At 39.4% G+C, this 20,711-nt stretch overlaps 1 protein-coding gene across 11 annotated transcripts in view; it reads right to left on the bottom strand.

The window, feature by feature from the left end:
* The window catches only part of col11a1a (collagen, type XI, alpha 1a), a 104,625-nt gene extending 84,509 nt beyond the window's left edge, over positions 1-20,116 (bottom strand). For 2 of the 11 annotated variants that reach the window (XM_067577993.1, XM_067577994.1), the window contains exons 1-7: positions 19,959-20,109; positions 18,357-18,479; positions 17,324-17,399; positions 15,410-15,473; positions 7,327-7,846; positions 1,660-1,824; positions 766-979 (exon numbers count right to left, since the gene is read on the bottom strand). In XM_067577993.1, coding sequence (XP_067434094.1) covers positions 766-979; positions 1,660-1,824; positions 7,327-7,441 — 494 coding nt within the window. In that variant the 5' untranslated portion in view covers positions 7,442-7,846; positions 15,410-15,473; positions 17,324-17,399; positions 18,357-18,479; positions 19,959-20,109. Of the gene's footprint in view, positions 1-765; positions 980-1,659; positions 1,825-7,326; positions 7,847-15,409; positions 15,474-17,319; positions 17,400-17,745; positions 17,806-18,356; positions 19,858-19,958 lie in introns of those variants that run through there. The other 9 variants (XM_067577995.1, XM_067577991.1, XM_067577984.1 and 6 more) reach the window with 9 other exon arrangements.
* Positions 20,117-20,711: the final 595 nt, after the last annotated feature.

Genomic DNA, 20,711 nt, shown 5'->3' with positions numbered 1-20,711 from the left:
GTATTTGAATTTGTTTTAGTTGATGTGGTAATTTATCTAGTTTAAATTAAAAATGCCACTGAAATCACTCCAACTTTAGAATGCCCACTCATGTATACTCTTGGGAATTCAAATGCAAATCAAAATACAGCACAATCCATTCCAGTTTCCCATAAATGATAATATATTGATCAACCGTATGACATAATATATAATCAAATGAAAGCACCAGTTATACATTTTTTAAAAAGCAATATCCGTAGATTGACCACTACAGGTGTCCTCCGAACATCTGTGTTGCAGCTACTTGGCTGATCTGTATCAGCTGCAAGAACAAGCATTACAATATATGCACAGTACCAGTCAAAGGTTTAGACACACTTTCTCATTCAAGTGAATGAGAAAGTATGTCCAAACTTTTGACTGGTACCGTATATGCTGGATTACCCTGAATCACTGCATCCAGTGCTATGAACTGGCATAGCCTTGATGGTATTAACAATCCTAAATTCTAAGTTTTAAATCTTAAATTATTTGGTGACTGTTCTGTTGAGCTAAACCCCAGAGAATCCTGTAATAAATGAATAAAGTGTGCTGAATGTGCAAATACCTTCCCTAGTCAACAGTTTATGCTAATCTTGGTATGTTCCCTTTGAACCAGCTTGGTCTTTACTCCCCTTTCTGCATGCTACAACACCAGTTCTTCTGCATCAGCTTCAACAGTGAGTCTAAGGGTGTGTGAGTGAATATTGGATTGTGTGATTGAATGTTTGAGATTTGACATACTTTCCATCAGCAAGGTTGAGAGTACGGAACAGGGGGTAGTCCTCCGGGGCTGGCTTGCCAGTCTGATCCTCATACAGGAAGACAGGTGAGCGTCCCACTTCCACACCCAGCTGCTGGACTCTCTGCTCGTTGTAAATGGACAGCAGGAAGGACTGGAGGCCGGACTTGGGGCGCAGTGTGGTCAGGATAGAGAAGTCCTCAGGAAAAACACCTCCTGCAAAACCAAAAGAGGAGGAATGGAGGGGATAGATGCATGGGTTACAGTCATTGTGATAAAGGACACTTCCAACATGACAAAAACATACTATTTGTCATATTATATGTTTTGGTTTCTTCCCATTCCCTTAAAATGCAACAAGACAATAACTTTTTATGTAAAACCTGGGTATTATATCACTGATGTATACAACAATATGATGACGTGACATTGAGTCATTTCATAAAAGCTTTTACGTGTATCAATTTGGTCTCTTTGCCAGGTTTGTTCTTTAAACCCTTAGTTGTTGACTGTTGCATAAATAAAATGTGAAATAGGTAGTTAGCATTAGCAGCAAAATTACAGTTTCATGGCTGAGGAGACCAAAAAAAAGAGTTCTTCATAAGTTTCCTTTACAAATTTGGTGCAACAACAAATACTCAAATGAAAAAAAACATAGTACTTGACACTAACCTGTCATTACTCCTTACTCATCTAAGAAATTTACACATCAACTCAATTTTAAGAGACTTGTTTGTGTCTCTTTAAAAGTGTCCAGTTAAAAGTTTAAGCAATTCAATTCCAATCAATGACATTCACAGAGCTGTCAAAAGGCACTTTGGAAACACAAATAAAACACGCAAATGTACACATATGAGTTAGTTGAAGGGGATTTAAGACTGAGAAGTTTATCTTACCAGGGAATAACTGTGTGGTGGGGGCACTGATCTGGACCTGCTTGGCAACTCTGTAAGCTGTGTCCGGCTTCGATGCTCTTCGGTTCGTGCAAAATCCTGATGTTTTCGTCACTCCTTCTGGGGTATTTTGAAATTCTAATACTTTTAGAACATCCACTGGCTCTGCTGTTCAGGGAAGCAGACGAAACATCAGTTAGGTCAGAGCATTGTTTTTTTTTTGTACGTAACATTTGGTGTGAAAGTGTTCTTGGTTAATCACCATGATCAGCATATGAAAAATTATGCTAAGAACCAATGCACAACACCAAACCGCCAATTGATCAGACATGTGAATGGCAAAAGTGAACATAAAATGCTGACTGTATCAAAGTGTTTTATTTATGGGTGGTTAAATGGCAGTTTTTCTGAATTTTAAACACATGCATGTGTGTGTGTTATATAAAAGTATTAAGCATAATAAAACTCATTATGTTGGCTAGGTGTGGGGTAAATTTCTCACAGATTTCATTATTAGTGAAAAAAACAGGCAGCAAAGATTAACCCAATTTATGCTGTGAAGCGCAGATTCCCTCATTATGATCCCATACCAACACTATTACTGGTTTTCCTGTGTCATAAAAATGGCACATTTGTCCAAGAATCACTGACACTTATAATATACCCCATCTATGATTAACTTATGGCTAACAGGAGGTCAATGCATTGACATCAAACATAGGCTCCTCTCCTTAATAACATTTAATGAAATGATATACCCCCAAGTGAGCCAGCCTAAATAGTTACGGTAGGAAATGCTGCTTTCCTGTGGCTCTGCAGGTTCATCTGACAGGAAATATCTCTGTCAAGGATAACCAAAGAGCATAATGAACAATGTGCCAACAGAGATCTGGTTCTATAACACCTGGGTAGGTTTACCTTGATAAGAGTCACCAGAGGCTCTCAGAGTTTTCTGTTCTTTTCAACCTGATGCACTTTACATAAAGGAGTCTGTGTGGCCCAGTGGTGCCCGTTGAGACCCACGAGAAAGCACTGTAATTATGCTGCTTCTTCAGAAACCCTCTCAGTATAAAACATTACCTTGGTGATCCTGAGAGGGCTATAGTATATTGATTGATTGTCCCAATTGGGATTATCAAAAAGTAAAATTCATGCAAAATGAGACGATAAACGTGCCACATTTCGCTTTAAATGTGGTCTTTAAAATCCATGTGTTAAAATTAAAACAGGAGGCCACTTCACTCCACAAAGCATAGCAATGTCTGGCTAAAACCTGCAATACAATGGCAGACTGTTAAATGTAATAACACTAATCTGTTTTTGTAGGGTAAATAAGCAAGCCAAGGTGTCTGAAAGCATCAGCAAGCTTTTTCTGACAGCTCTAAAGCCACTGTTTTGGTTGGCATGTAGAGGTCAAATCTCTCTGAAAGTTTCTTTAACTTCTTGATACAAGGGGGTCTTAAAAATGTCTGATGTTGCTCTCAACACTTTCTGGTCAACATTCCAGCTGCGGCAAGGAAAAGCAAATTTGGAGCCTGTTCCATTCTGCTCAGAAAAGCATGTGGTTTGGGGAGAAGTCCCTGTTTCAACATGAATCTATTTCTACCGAATATTAATTGGTACCACAAACACTACTCAGACTGCAGATGGTTTTCACAAGATCACCAGCTAGTCAGTGCAGATTACACAACTACTTGAGCCCACCATTCAGACCTAGTAGGCAAAAATCTCACTGCTGTGAGTTTTTCCTACTCAAGACTTTCATTCATATGGATGGCAAGCAACAGAACACATTGAATGAATATTTTAAGTTTTCTATGTCACTTTATCATGCTGAAGGTATTTTCATATAAAGGGCCTGGCCTACATCTGGTCTACGTATCTTCCAGAACCTCAAACAAAACCGGCAATGGGCCAAATGCACTTCATGATGCAGGCAAAGAGAGCTGGTCAGCTTCAATCAGCGTAGTACAAAACTCTAAACTGTATGCAGTCCAAAAAAGCAAACATTCTTGGAAGAAAATGTACATTTTTAGAACTCCACCAGCAAGCCAGTTCACAGCCATCATCTACTTTCTTCTCTCAAAATTACATGTCTTTCTGAAGAAAATTTGTGTGGCATGGTCAAGCTCGGTTAGAATAAATGAGCATCTTCAGTGTCAACTCAACACAATCCAACTCTTTCCCATTGAAACAGAATAAAGAGAGGAAACAACGAAAACCAAATTATACGAAAGCATCAGAAAAAAACGTGATGTTGAGAGCAAAGTTAGCACACTGTTACTACTAGGAATGCCATTACTGAGGACAACTTGGCCTTTTATGTAGCTAGCGAGGATGAACCAGCTACTTACTTTGGAGAGTGAACTGAGGACCTCATTGTGAGCTCCTGCAGAGTTGCTTTCAGTTCAAACTCCAGGACTCATATGTTCCAGATGTGGCAATTTGGCCAGGCTACGACCCTCACACAGAGGTGCTGAGAAAACGTCAATACTGGCCAATCCATTAAGGTGGCCAAATGAGTATGTACAGGTTTTAAAAGAGTGCATCTGATGAGCTGGTGTGAGTTTGCCCTCAGGGCTAAGCAAACAGACCACATAGCTACCAGCAGAACTCAGGTGGTATGGAGGGATGGACCTTCCTAATAGTCTGGAGGGGAGAAAAAATTCAAGCCAACCCTAAGAGGCAACACTGCCTCTATTGCTCAGTTTCTGGATCACCCAAACATCGTTATGCAAATTGTAGAGGCACTGGGGGGAGGGAGGGGCAGTATGATGCATTACCATAAGACATATGTAGATCAACTAATTTGATATCATCGATGTCATGTTCACAGGTGTACAACAGTGTAAACAGCGTGTTCCAAGAGATAACACAACACCATTCTCAGGACAGAGGCCAACAGAGGTCTGTCTCAGCTCATCTCTTATCGTATAGTATGTGAGATCTGAGCATTCTGGTGTCATAAATCCCCCTCCTGCTGTGTCATTTTCAGCCTTTACACCTTTACAGAAATGTGAAATTGGCTGCTAAACAGAGGAGGACCTTTTCACCTGCTGCTCCCTGAGACTCTAATAATATCTTCAGCCAGAATGTCTCTCTCTCTATATCCCCCCCTCTCCCACTCTCCTTCCATAACTTCCACCACGCTGTCGGCTAAAACAAGACGGCTTTATGCTGGTGTCATACCAAGGAAACTTCACTGAGACCTACCCAGTTTTTCAAAGCATTTTTTTCCCTTCTACCCCCCACCCCCCCTTGAGTTTCCTCTCATTAAATCCTTTTACTGTACTGCCTCCATATGAATATCAGAGCATATTATCACAGTATTTAAACCTATTTAAGCAAGATCCAAACAGGTCATGTAAAAGCTAGAGAGTTCTCTTAAAAACCACTGTGGTCATGCCCATCTCCGAATTTGAGTTTGAATTTGAAGCAAGATTTCCAGCTGCTTTGTGTGGAAGGAAGAAAAGCTTATCTCTAAAAGATCCAGCATGACTATAAATATGTGACAGCTTCAGTAGCACAAAGGTCCAGCAAGGAGCTGATTAGCTGATGTTCCTGCTTGAGCACATTAGGGAGAGGACATTAAGGAGAGAGAAAATGCTAGCTTTGTCTGCTGGAATGCACATCTGAGCTTGCGCCCCGGGGGCTGAGAAAACGTGTCTGTACACTGCTAGATGGAGAGGGCACCCTGCAGAAACAGCTTCGACTGCCATAAAGAGCACAGAAGAAACTGACTAAGATCCCGGTAAACAGAGCCTGCAGCAGAATGCTTAGGATTTTTAACAAAAAAAGAAGCAGGAGTTGATGAGTTACAAAACTACTCCAGTCCAGTATCTTCTGAACTAGCAGGTTGCAATCTTAGCAGGCAACAAATGATTGTAAAACGAGAAAATGTGAGGTGGATAAATGAATAAAAAGTGAAAGAATCATGGTTTATGCAATGTAAATTGCAGTTTCAATTGAACTGCATTAACTCCAACTTTTGGCCATTTTCCATTTTAACTTCACTGATCATTTGGTTAAAGCGTTGAGACATTTGCCCCCCCAGGAACAATGAAACCTTTTCTAAATCAATTGCATAAACTAAAAAGTATATATACAGTATATCTCATTTTAAAAACAATGGTGCCTTTCATAGAAATTGAAATTGTTGAATAGAATAGAAGTCGACACGGTGAAGATAAAAGATATATCCTAAATCTATACCTGTATTTGTATTCAGTTATAAATCCTTACAGAGTTGGTGTAAGGCCTATGTAATCCTGAACCCTGTGACTTGTGGCCATTATGGCTGCAGGCTAGGCCCATATGCAGGCCTGCTCTTTGAAGGCTCTGAAATCATAGGGAAGTGCAACAAGGACCATCATCAAATAACTGCTCAGTACTTAGAGGGGAAGCATTCCCACCAGTCACACAACACAGCCTTGTCCTGCAGCCGACCAAACATCTAAGTGCAAAGTTGAGGGGAAGAGCTGGGCACTGGGGGGGTTGCACAAGCCAGCTTTTGGCCTTCAGTGTGGACCAGGACAGTGTGGAGATAGGGTGAACCTGCCTGACCACTGAGCCCCCTGCAGACGCACAGGGGCTTTGCGCTCTGCACCCACAGGTATGAGATCCACTAAGGTCTTTGAGGAAATGTATTTCACTACATATTTATTAACACACCAATGCTGAACAATAAGCAACATCCCTAATGTCTGCAGAAGTTGTTGTGTGCCAAATAACCATCAATTAATCATTCATCTTGGATAGTCTATCCTCCACTTCCCATAATAGGATTTTATGCTCTGCATTCATATAGATGGCATCTATATGACTGTATTGAGAATCTGCTCAAAATAAAAAATATCTATAGCACTCCAAAATACCGCACAACTCAGTATCAATCTGACAAGAATATCAGATTACATGTTAATATTAGTGGCATCGGTCTTAAATTGCATGTTATCAAAGTCATGTGTCTGACAAATGTCCAGTATCATCTGGCAGAGGATATCCACCCTGCTAACCGTGTCCACATCCACCTAGCGGACCACAGTTCAAACAAAGAGCTTTTTTCAGTCTAAGTGAATCTTAAATAGCGAGGAACACTGCTGTGTTCCTGAGCTCTGCAAGCACATACCAGCGGGTTAGGATGAATTTAATTAGGCGAGGTGTTTCATCTTCGGGGCGGACGTTTTCCATTCATGCGTAAAGGTAGCCCGCGGTAAATTGTCTGTTAATGAATATAGTGTTTTGGCCAACAAAATATGTGCAGCTCAAGATATTACCCCCCTGAGAGCAACCTGAGAGCAAGTGCTGTCGAAGTTGTCTCTAGAACAGTGTTTAACAGTCTCGCTTACTACAGTGAGCAGGGTACAGTTTTACTGTACTTCACTAAGCTTTTTGTTTGGTGGCTTCTTATTCCAGCGCCGTTCAATCATACAGGTACATATTACCTGTATGATATCACGCTTTAATGTGACTACTTTTGTTGAGGTGCGAAAAAAACACATGTTGCATACATTTGCCTGTGAAGTAAACATTACATTATTGTGTCCAAGTGAATCTGGTAATCCCCCCAATCTCCATCATCAATTACCGAGTTTCCCAAACGGCCGTCGCTTCGTTCCCTTTCGATCAGATAAAGTTCATTAAGAGACGATTTGCCCCTAATATTCTTACCTGCTGTGACATTGGTAGCCTGTAGAACCAGGGTTAAAGTGATGAATGCGGTTACAGTGGAATCCATTAGCCACCTTTTCGTTTTCCACCTTGTGGACCACCTTTGCATCTCCATGGTCGGGCGCCCACAAGTGAATACAACTTTTGGGCGACTTCAGGTGATTTTTAATGACGTCCCTTCCACAATCCCAAATGATGATGGAAACTGTCCTACAAAAAAGCCATAAGTGAGGAGTTTTAGCCTCTTCTCTCAGCCACAACGAGGCCCCCGATCCTCCTTCCCAGTGCCCAGCCTTCACAGTGAAGGTAGTCGGGCTTTAACCAAAACGCACAGAGTGCAGCCGGTACACTTGGTGCGTCCACGAACAGGAGGGCTGGGCAAGCTCCACAAACCAGAGCCACGATTACAGGGAAATGACAAGGGAACCAGCCCCCGATTAGCAAATCACGGGGCTGGAAATTCTCCTTCGGGTCCACCCATTAGCTTGGTAATGCGCCCCCAAGTCTCTCCAGAGTGCGTCTGAGGAAAGAGGGAAAAAACTGTGACAAAGTTGATAACGACCTGGGAATGATGAAATGGCAAATGTGAATGCAAGGTATTTCTAAAATATTGATAAACACAGGTCCGGCCCACTGCTGTTATTGTGAGAAATGAATACAGTATTTAGTGAACACAATTACGGATTTTATTTTAGGAACTATTTTAGGCATACTTTTTCAACTGTCCTTCATGAAAGAAGAAAAAAGAAAAAAACTATTCATAAAAACATCTGTAATAAATAAACTTACAGTAACCAATCATATAAGAAATCACAACCACACATAAATATATACATAAACAAACATGCAACAATCATATAAATAAAATACAAAAAATAATGATGAGCTTAATTAACTTGAAACTAGATGTGCTGGAATCAGTGCAGTGGTGTATGACTGTAGAAACACTGTATTACCTATAGTACAGGTACCTGAGGTTTAGTATTATTGTATACAGTATGTGTCACACTCCACCGATCCAAATGTTAGGATGATTAAAAATAAACAGAGATGAGAAAGAGTAGCATAATGAGAACTTTGATCCTGGAAGGTCTCATAGATGGGTGACAAATGAAAGGAAACGCCTGAATAAATGAGTGGAGAAACATAACAAATGCAAATGCTTCCATACAGGTCATGAAGGGTGACTGAATGTTTTAGATGAGGATGAACATGTCAGTCTATGGCCTTCACAGTCACCAGATCTCATGACACATGGAAGATTTTGGACCAACATGTCAGACAGCGCTCTCCTCCACCATCATCCATCAAAACCAAATGAGGGAATATCTTTTGGAAGAACGGTGTTCATCCCTCCAGAGTGTCGGAGATGTGCAGAATCTATGCCAAGGTGTAATGAAGCTGTTCTGGCGGCTCATGGTCCATAGCCGAGCACCCATTTATACACTGTATGCACTGAGGTGTCCTTACCTCACGCATCATTTCTTCATGTACGACACAATGAACTGGCAACGACTTCACTCTAGGAGACATTTTTCATCAGTTGCTCTGTTTTCAAATGCATTTACTTTAAATTTCATTTATACTTAAAACATCTTTTGGTTCAATTTGGATCATCATATTCACTCAGACACATTCAACATCCTTTTTTATTGTGCCTTGAATCTTTAAAGAAATTTGGAAACGTGCTTTTAAGTTTAAAGCACCATCAGATTGGAATGATTTGCCTAACTCATCCCTAACTATCTACTTGTTCTTGTTTTTGATTGTATCTTCCTTCATTTTTGTTCGTAGGTAGACTCTGTGCTTTAACATATTATTGATTTGATTCATTTATTTTATTTCTCATTCATTCTTTGTACCAATGACTCATGTAACAGAAGCAGTGGGTGGGGTTTGGGATGGTGGGAGAGCCCTTATGTGTATGTCCATGTGGACGTTACTATGTTGATTGTTTTGCGTTATTGTATTGTTTCATTTATTATCATTATAATTACTAATGTATTTTGGTTTTTACATGTTGTAACTTTTATGTTTTTGGCCTGAGGACTCCCTCGAAAAAAGATTTCACATCTCCTCTAATTAAATTCTGAAAATGCACTGAAAAGATATCAACATATATAATGTATATATCAGTCATGTATTAAAAATCCTCAAACAATAGACGTTATATTTCTTTCTAATTTTAATATTTCTTTTGTTGATTTACTCTATCTTGTGAATTATTTATTTAAATGTCAAATATACTGTATGTCAGAGTTTCTTTATCACTGAATAGGTACTGTATACAGGGTCACTATACTTTTAAAAGCTACCTGCTTTGTTAACTAATGGAATTATTTGCCAACAATGTGAGATAACCCCACTTGTTCCCAATGATCCCTTGTTTCAGGAGTATCCTAAAACGCCACACATTATGGCAAGTTGACTGAAAAGCACTTTTGGACAACACTAAGGAGTGATTGCAAGGGGATGAAGGATTCCAGGGTTCCTCATTTAATGGCCTAGAAGCAGGGGTCAGTTCAGAGGACAGTTAGCTCCTTGTATCTCTTGGCTCACTCCAGTGAAGGCATGGATACTGACCAGGCTCTGTCTGTCAGCCAGCTCGTCCTTCCCAGCCAGCCAGACTCAGCCTGTTTCCAGCCAAACAGTATCAGATGCTCATCCTGGATGCCCAGTGGCAGAAAGCAGAGCCATTTCTCTGGGATGAATTGGTGTCTGGGCAGAGAAAGTTTAATGCAACATTTTTATCTTCTCATGGTTCAGAGAACAGGAGTAATCATTCCCAAAGTGGGCTCTAGTGGCTTCCGTAGATTCTTGTGGAGGTCCCCGTCATCCCTTTAATGTAGATGTGTGGAAAGCCCAGTATTTGTATTTGTATCTGTATTTGTATTTGTCGAGGCAGTGAAATGATTTGTATTTGTATTTAATTAAAAGTGGAAATAGGTGTGACAATCCTGTTTATGTTTTTATACACTTCTAATTTTAGGATAGTAAAGGGTTAAAATATATAATAATAATAAATAAAGTGTTCTTGAATAGACTACTTCACAAAGGAGGATTCCCTCACCAGGTCTCCAACCCCAGTCTCTCAGACCACAGACAACTGCACTGACCACTCAGCCAAATCTCAACTCTGCCAGACACACAGACCTGCAGCTATTTATAGAGGGCAACAGAGACAGCAATGCAACCTCACTACAATATGAGTCCTGACCTGCAAGCTGTTATTTGACATGTTTTGGGTTTTTCTCCCCAAAAACAAATAATTTTTTAAATATTTGTATGAAATAAATATTCATAAAAACCCACTAGTTGTGCTTTTCCGAATACTGTATTCAGATCTGGCTTCCCACCTGCTTTGTAAAATTGGTGACAGCTTAATCTCTCTACATTTTATTTCACAGGGAGGTTTCCAAATAGAGAAAAAAGAAGTGCATGGTGTTCCTTTGACGTTTGCAGTTACAGGTTTCACTCTCATCACTAGTACCTCCCACATATACATTTTTACTAAGTACCAAACCATAAAATGTTTGACAGCCTTTACTTTAAATAGTCAAATTTGCACTTCAAAGGAAATATTAGTGCAAAGGCGATCTGCAGTGGGTGATGCTGGGGTGACAGTGGCAGATGGTAGCCTCAGGGATAGTGAGGCATGCATATGATTTGAAGTTTGCTGGTTTGATTTCCTGTAGGATGGGGAAAATCTGGACAATCAGCAAGTCACATTCCCCCTTCATTCAAGTAACCCTGCCAGTACACTTGCAACCCACTAAACCACAGTTCCTCTGTTAGAGATGCATTGTGACCAACAGTAGATGTCTACAGTGCTAGGAAGCTCTCAGGTACTGTATATGTGCTGGGTGCAAATTCAAAGACAAATTCAGCTGAGTCAGCTGAGTAGATAAAGTAGCTGCAGTACATTTAGCAGCAGTAGTTATGGCTGTATTATGTGTAGCTGCAGAATGTAAAATGATAGGGTTATATGGACAGATGATAAAGATAACCTCGGTAAGGGCTTGCTGTATGTTTTTAAATGTCCTTAATGAAGAAGGTGGTGATAGTAAAAGTACTTTTAGAATAAAGTGCAATTCAAAGTGTCACTGTGATGTACTGCCCAGTGGACATTTTGACTTATCTAAGTTTTTTTTCATTTTATAAATTGCATTTTAACAGATTCAGAACTTAAACTTTGAACTAAGCATTTGTAGTCATTCAGTCGATTTATAATTCAAAAATGTGAAATCGGTGTGTAAAACATTGTCTGTCTCAAATATTCTCCCATGATTACTGCCAGCATGTGCATGTAATTGTTATAAGCTGTGACTATATTGACAATCAGCCTTTGTCCACAAGTGTAATTGTCTCCACTAATGAGATGGCCCTAAAACCAACAGATAACTAAGCCAACTAACTGCTGCCAAACAAGTGATGAATAATCTTTCTGGCATTGTGTTCTACTCACTTTGCAGCAGTTATGATCAGTGATCCTGTACAGTATTCTGTGAATGATGAGCAATTCCTTTCTTTGAAGACCCTTGTTTTGAAGATGTTTTGAACTGGACCACAGATTAGGTATTGTGCTGCCGTCATTCTTTTGTGACTAAGGGGCTTATTTTTCCTGCCCTACTTTTTTGGACCTCAAAAAGCCAAAGTCGATGCAAGTCATGATATGTGAGAATATGTAACCCATGTTTCAATCTAGCGTTACATATTACTTATAAACTGATGCAATGGCAATTGAGCTGTTTTTTTGTTGTTGTTTTTTTTTTGCTTATTTAGCTGCTAACGCTACTTTTCTTTGAAGGTATTCTGGGCATGACTGATAAGAAGACAAGCTTAGGGCATACACAGCACTTGATGAACTTCTAGGATGAAATGCAACAAAGAAAAGGACTGCTCTACTCTTTTTTTACCACCAGTGACACAAGCCATGAAACCATCTCAAAATGGATGGATGGAACATGGTACAGTGATTAGCACATCTGACTCTGATTGTACATCAACAAGCTCAAGAGCTCGCATGTGGATGTACGTTTCAGGTATGACGTTTCATAGAAAGTGCAGGTTTGTAGCAATCACAGCTGTTAAGCTCTCTCAAGCATTGAAAGCTTTTTTTTAACACTAAGTTCTTTATACAACAGACACCTCACAAAAATTCAGTGCATGTAGCTTTCTTTATGAATGAGACTGTAGGAAAGCAGCTTTTACTGAGGAATGCAAAATCTCAAACAGCTTAGGAGGGGTTTAATGCCCATGTTCCCTCTTGTCTATACAAATATACATATGGCCATGTCATGAATGAAACCAGATAAATAAAAATCAGGTGCCTAGGAGCAGCCATAGAACTGTTGCTGTTTTGTAATTCACTTAAGTAGGGGCACAAATGCAAACCGCAGGTCAGGTTCCTTCAGCAAATGAAAGCAGTTGTTGACAGATTATTTTAGGTAGCCATATGGCAAAGTCCCAGACCAACACATGAACTAGGGAGGCCAATGACATTTTAACCAAAAAACACACTAACTTTGAGCTGCAAAATGATATCTGAATTTAAATCCCGATAATTATTTTAAATATATGCTGATGGACACATGTATTGTGTATGATATAAATAAAAAATGGTTAAAATGAGAATAGCCCTGTTATTTGCTATGAATTTTACCTGACATGGTATTGAAACACAAGCACTTTTCACAGGCACACTCGAGCCAACCACCAGCCACTGTCTGTCACTGTTTACACACTGCGCAGAGGAGAGTATAAAGAGCTCTTTCTCTACACTCACTCTAGTCCTCTGTCTAATACAAGTGAGTAAAAATTCCCCCACTTTACTAACATTATTTTTGGCTGGCACAGTATTTCATAAGAATAAATATGCTTTATAATCCTGTATCAATTGGTAGGTTTAGGCATCATGGATCTAAAAGCCTTTCATTAGTAGCCTAACCCTATTTTGGGTAATTTAAGGTAATCTGTGGAAAGCCGGGGTTTCATTTGTTTGAAGGTTTCAGTGCCAAGAATTCTGGTTGGATATATTTTGGGATATATTTTTGCCATTGAAATGGCTCTTCTATGTCACACGCTGCATCCTGCAACTGCCAACCATGTATTTTCAATGTGGTCTACCATGTAGAGTACCAGAATTAACATCTAGCTAAATGCTGCCTCCATTTTGAGAGGGCACATGCAGGCCTGTGATATACAATTATACAGAGTTAGTGTCAGTGCTTATTTTGTTCAGATAAACATACAGAAGTATGACATGTGACACTGTGCATCAGATACAGACCTGATGTAGAGTACACAGTCATTTACTGTACTGCAATCTCTGAATATAGCATGTACTGGTTTTGTATCAGCTGGCATTTTCTTTGAATTTTCTTTGAATTCATGAATCTGTTCAAAACATGTAGCTACTACTGTCTCTAATACATTCTTTAGTATTTGATCTCTTGCAGATTTCTATGGTTGCATGTGTTCTTAGTCACCAGAAAGGGAGATTTTTAGAGCACTGCCATCACAATTTATAAATCATACATTGATTTACATTTTGAGCAGATATGAGCCATCTCTCAAATGTAGGTCAATGTATGATTTATGAATTGTGATGGCAATACTCTAAAATCTAAGAATATTCAGATATAAGATGAACTTAGTTTGCATATCTCAGGACTGATTTAGTATCTTTTGTACCTAACACAAAAGGTATGTTAAACATGTTTTTGTTGTTCACACTGATTAGAACCCACAGGTCTGTATCACACATGCAGAGAAAAAAAAATCTCTGTTGTGAACTTAAGTCAGTCTGGCCTGGGCTACAGGTGTTTGTAATGGGAAGCAGCCTGATTCTGTACCACATAAGAGAAAGGAAGCGGCAATCTTGCAGCCAGACATGCAACAAGCCGTTTATATGTCTCAGAAAGTTAGGAATGTCCTCCTGTCTGAGCACAATGTAGCTGAGAGGCATCAAAAGTGATGGCTTCAGCTGATAAAAGTATAATTTCACTTCTACGATGTTTCTATGTGTATGAGATAACCTTATAATGCTGTTTTATTAAAGGCAGTGTGAGTGGCAGTGCGCCACACTGAACAATAACAATAGCTGGGATCCAGATCTTGGGTATGTTTATGTTAGAGAACAAGAAAACTCGAGCTACATTTTTGTTTAATGCCATTTGTTTTAATGCTTTTTCGTCCATCGACCTTTTTAAAATAGCTTTTCTCCACTTTACACTCATAAACCTAAGTCAACCACAGGAAAAGAGTTCCTACATGGCAATTTTCAGCCATAACATAAAAACTTTGTTTAAGTAAAGTTTATGGGGTTTTTGAAAGTTCACAAAATTGTTGAGGAGCACAGCACGATAACTCTGTGTGATAGCTTCATGGACAGTTTAAGTGCTACACCAATTTCCTTCCCTTAATAGAACAATTTAACACCTACTGCGCAGCTCTACTTTCAGCCAATCATACACGAGTTGAATGTAGAGCTGTATGTTCACACCACCTGGCTGGGGCAGTTCTCCAGTGAGCCCTCAGGACGAAAATGTAGAGTTGGGAGGGTTGCATGACCTTGGTATGTGAGGCTGCGGTTGTTAAAAAACAGACGGCAGATATATTCTGCAGCAAATATTCTGCACACGTTCTGTTGCACCATCCTTCTTACAGGTGGCAAGGTGAAAGTTAGTGGTCCAAAATGTGGGTATAGTCTGTTGGGACACTGATTTGGTGTAGCTGGACACAGAATGGGTCTGCGGGCTGGTGTTTAGAGGTCATGGCAGTGTGTGCTCAGGTGGCCAGATGGTGGGCTACTGACTGCAGTAGGGGTGAAGAAAGCAGGGTATCACTCTGGCTGAATGGGAAGATAGAGGGGCTACTGTGAAGTGAAGGTGGGTGGCCTCAACTAGCTCTGGCTCTGTGTGTGTATTGGTGGTCTAGAGCATTCGTAAAGCAACAAAACTCTTGATAGGTCAGCGAACAAGCCATCTATCATGACTCCTGCACAGACAGATTTATGATTCAAACAGAAACCAAGCTTAAGCTTTCACACCAGCAGCACAGAATAGCTGCTCAATACACTCACATTTGAGAAGAAACAGCAATAAACTGTGCAGTCACAAACTGTCAGTTGTTTGATCCAGAAGTGGCTGCAACACAAACACAGACTTGGATTTAAACCGAATTCCAGACACACATTGAAATGATTTTTTTTTTTAAAAACATGACAATGAATTATCATTACAGTTGGAATTTGTTAAGTAATAGACAAGACAATGTGACAATAAATGTCAAGATAAATTCACATAGAGATACATGTATGTGTGCGTAGTTATGCAAATATTAAGCATTTCTCTCACTTAAACCTCCTAAATCTTTCACTGATGGTTTAGGAGACTTAACATATGTACTTGTGTGTTTTTGTGTATTTTTTATTTTTGTATTGATAGTTGTTTTTATTAATTGTTGCATTCTTTTTGTATTCATTATTATTTACTGTTGTCTGTAAGCCAAATTGCCCTTCTGGGACACTGAAGTTTCACTCTACTCTATTGTGCGCCATTCTAGACTTCACATTTGTGAGACAACCCACATTAAATTCAAGGCGAAGTGACAAATACAGCATGTAGCATTATAACAGCCATGTTATTATACCTTGAATCATGTTATAATGTGATTACAAAACTCTCATAAAGTGCCTCAGAACTCATGAGCAGCACATATGTTACCAATATAGAGCAGAGGTTTGCTCTTCTGAGCAGGCACTGACTAAAATCTTCTTTCTCACATTTCCTGGTTTGCTCTGTGGCCAGTCGAAGTCATGCCTCATTCACAGAGCTTCTTTTCATATACGTCTGTTTCCCCCTCCCTCCCTGTGACTGAGTTGTTGAGAACTGTCCTGTAACAGCACGCAGTGTTCACCCGCAGGGGTGGCACTGAAATACTGAAATGGAAGCCCATAAGGCAGGGTTCACAGACTAGCTGAGTGATGCGTTGTAGAAGGTATACTGTGTGTCACTATTCATATTACAAAATGAAAGGGTGTGTGTGCTACTGTTGCTGTTTGATGTGGTGGAGTTTGGATTCATGTTTGATGCAAGTCTGTCTGTCTGTGACTGCCACATATCTTATGATTGTAAGGGAGCATCTGAGCACTAGCAAGCTTTTTCATTTTCTCATTAAGGTCCTCCCAGTCACATTTGCTGTTTCAGCCCATATGCTGTAACCTACATGATAATCTGTTGGTATTGAGTCATTTTCACCACACAGCTGCTTATAGCTTTAAAGGCTGTTCCAAAGACTTTTTTTTAAAGATTCTATCCCAACTAAAAAGAGCACAAATAGACCAGTTCATACAACTGCATTTATAGCCTTCTTAATACAAGTAGTCAAATATATAATGCTGGTGTATAAATGCAAAGGAGAGCCATTATGTGACTGTAAAACATCATAATTTCAGTTGCAAGTAAGAATAGTGCTTTGTAGAAAAGACATGACTACAACCTGACGTGGTATTAGATAGGTACAGTACCAGTCAAAGGTTTGGACACACTTTCTCATTCAAGGAATGGGAAGGTGTGTCCAAACTTTTCACTGGTACTGTAGATGCATTAACCTTCACCTCTGATGACCCTTTCATTTGTTCATCGCTGAGATGTGCCACAATACGTGTTCAAGGATAGAACTTCAAATAAAAGATGCTCACTTTGAATTGCCCTAATTGTTTGTAGAGAAAGAAACACTTTAACCACACTGCACTAATTATGTAAGCTATGTTTATGAGGACAGAAGTGGAAGAAAAAACTTGAATATTGTGAAAACGATCATCTTAATTTGGCCATGTCCTCAATTACAGAGGTTGCTGTTTAGCAGCTGACTCTAGTCTGGCATGCTATAATTCCCAGAAGCACTTGAAGGCACCAAACATTGTCATGAAGTGATAACACATTTTTGACAAAAAGTAAAAGTGACAGAGTATTCACTGTGATGGATTACCTACTGTATGTCAAGCAGGTTACACGTTTGTGCACGTCGATGCTCATACCACACAGTCATGGCTTGTAACCGGTGGCTGCCTGGAAGATAGGAAACATCCATCAGTTTAACAATTCTTTACATTCATCACTCTAAACACCTGTGCTTGTTTTGAAAAAAGAGCAGTAATATAAACTGTTCTTCATTTGCTGTATACAGAACACAACATACAGAAACACTGGCTGCAGAAAACCTTTGGCTGAGGTAAACTGTAAAGGATTGATTGCATGAGCAGTGAGACTTACCCAACAATACTACACACCACAAAACCCAACATGTCACGAGGATTTTCTAATAGTGATGCAAGGAACAGACCTGTGTCTGTCTTTCTACTGAACAAGCACATTTTAGCACAAGAATATGTATCAGAAAGGTAATAATTTATACCTAAATTACCATACAGTAGTCCACGTCATGTATGCCAAAAAGAATGCCAAACAGAGCAATCCATCATAAAGATCTGTAAAGTCAGTCCAACTGTCAAACTATCAAAGAAAACAGAGGTGGCCAACAGAGTCTGAGCAACAATGCTACAACATTATAAACACTTAATATAAACATTATAAACATCTTGTAAAATTTAAATTCATTTTCTAAAAATTTGGGTAAGAACAAATGTCAAAGCTCCAAATATAGACAATGTCTTTAGGGACTTTCGTGCATTCTCCAATGAACTTAATAAAGTCTTTTCCCAGTTGACAGTGCTTAATTACTTGAAAACACAAGCTAACTTGGTGGTTGTTAGTAGATATTCCCAGCATTCTTTTTATTGCCTCAGTTCACAAACTGCAAGAGGATTTGATTATAAATTCCTAGTTGTGTAATCTGTTCTGCTTTTGGCTGGCAAACTCACTGACTCACTGTCGGCAGACTGATTGAAAAAGGATAGGATATCACGCTGCTGTTTTGTGCAGCTGCCCCATTTGACCTTTGATCCCTAGGGGGGTGGTTGGAGAAGAGGTCACAGCATAGCTCAAGACAAGTCATGTAGCACTCACCTCCAGCCAGAACTGCCTGTTCTGTGCTGCTCGTGCCGTCTTTACTCTGTCAGGCTCTAGCGAGTTATCCAACACAGCCCCCCAAGGCGAGCTTCCAGTACAGACCCTTGGTGTTCAGGTATGCTGCGGAAAAGCATGTCGGAAGAATGAAGAGGGAGGGGGAGCTCAGTGCAAACCTTCCTCTTGCTGATTAGGTGATTAGACAAAATATTTTGTCTGTGTCTTTTACTTTATAAGCAGGTGCACTAATGAGGCTTATTAATGCTAAAATGCTGATAACACTTTACAACTACACAACTTAATTGTTTCCACACAACACGTTAATACTCCATTAAGCAAAGGACTGATAATATGTCAAATCCAAAAAAGACCATGGACCTGGTATAGACCATTTTCAACAACAGACATTTTAGCTCCTCATTGCAGGAAAGGCAAAGGTGTACCAAATAATTTTAATTATGGCTCTGCTGCATTTGGGTGTGCCAGTAACCTATATCTGAGGCAACATGCACAATACCAAGGCCCTGGCCCTTGGACACATACTCTACATGGAATACAGCCATTATTAATGTTATTAGTTACATCTGTCATGGAAAAGGTCCACTGTGCATGCTGGCTCACCTGTAGGGCTTACTACCACACCTAATGGAGCCATCATTAATGTTACTAGTTACACTTGTAGTTTACTTGTCTTCATGGTTTTGCAGCTCCATTAAACCTGCATACAGAACTTTTACATATAAATGAACATCCGTTACATTCAAGCCCTTGCAAGTTCACACAATGCTGATTAAGCCTATCGCCGCCAGCTAAATCTCTCTGTATTTCACAGTACAGGGAGTTTTTTAAATCTGGTGTCTGGCCGGATGAATGCATACTGCCCATGCTCAATGGGCAGAGCATGTGCACCAGAGACTTCCACCAGCTGAGTGGCTAGCTTATAGTTGGCTGCTAACTTAAATGGGGATAAAATAATTTAATCGTGTGGCTTTTCTATACTTTCCAAATGTTATCAGACTAAATGGATCAAATTCTGATAGTGAAACAAGTCGTTTTGCCGGAACAGTAGCAACAGAGAAGACTACAGTGGAGCCTATGACGTAAGCACATCAACAGTGTTTTTGTAATTACTCTCACTGCTAGAGTAGGGAGACAAAAGTCCCACAATCCAGCTTTATTTATGCATTTGTTATTAATACTGAATAAAACAAGTCCCTGAAACATGATGTAAATACTGGTAGACCAACTAGAAATCACCACCCATCTTATTAACACGTCTTTGTTGCTTTTTCTTTTCTTAGCTAGTTTTAGCATGCATGGTTCATTTTGTATGTGCTGACATCTGTTTTTGGCATTTCTGACAGGAGAAACAATATACAATATATAAGCTTGTATATTGTTATAACAATATATAAGATAGTTTGCCATTACAGTACACAACTGAAAAACGGCTATGACAGTTAGCTTTAACGTTAGCAACTGTAGCTGTCAACAGTTAGCCTAATTAATTTTACACTAGCAGGTTTAGCCAAACAGAGAAAATTACATATCATTATGAAGAGAGATTAAGCACAAACACAAATAGTTTACAAAGGAACTTACTCAGTACTAAACTCTTCTCTTATACCAATGGTTTCTTTTGACTTATTTTCGAAGTACTGTCCATATAGAGCGCCATGTCAAACACACACAGCTGTACTTCATTAACACTTAATTGTGTCTTGAGGGTGATTGGCTGGCTGGGCTGGCTGGTCTGGCTGTCAGTGCCAAAATGAAAGCAATCAATAACTTGTTTCTTGTCTTGACAGTTTTTTGGATGTTGGTCATTTGAACGGCTTAAAAAAACATATTACAGAAGCAATATGCCAGTGGTAAGAAAGCAAGCATGTAAGAAGCAACTGCATCTGGATCAGAGGGTTAACAATTACAATTCTTAAAAACCACACAGTACTATTCTGACTGTCAACAATTAGTTAAAAGTGATTTGGTCCAACTTTGTGCCAACTTTGTGACACCTGAACCTGCAGTTATAGGCAGTAGTGGGAAATTTAATGTCAGATTCTTACTTCCTTCCCACCTTAGAACGATAGGATAAATAGTCACACATTTAAGTGTAATTTCAGTGTATTACAAACCTCTCAATATTACTTTTACACTTTGCGAATTATTGTGGATGTAAAAACATATATAAAAAGCTAGGCCTATTTGAGGATTAACAGTGAGGCTAAAGGCCTTAACTGAGAAATAATAACATTATGAGAAAAGATTATTATTGAGGCACTACTGATAGTGAATCTATGCAGGATATATATTTCTAGTGTTTTTAGCAGAACTGTAAGACTATATCTGGAACCA

Source organism: Thunnus thynnus, chromosome 21, assembly GCF_963924715.1.
Source record: "Thunnus thynnus chromosome 21, fThuThy2.1, whole genome shotgun sequence".
Lineage (NCBI taxonomy): Eukaryota > Metazoa > Chordata > Actinopteri > Scombriformes > Scombridae > Thunnus > Thunnus thynnus.
The sequence above is the reverse complement of the archived record's forward strand: the minus strand, read 5'-3'. Positions and strand labels throughout refer to the sequence as shown.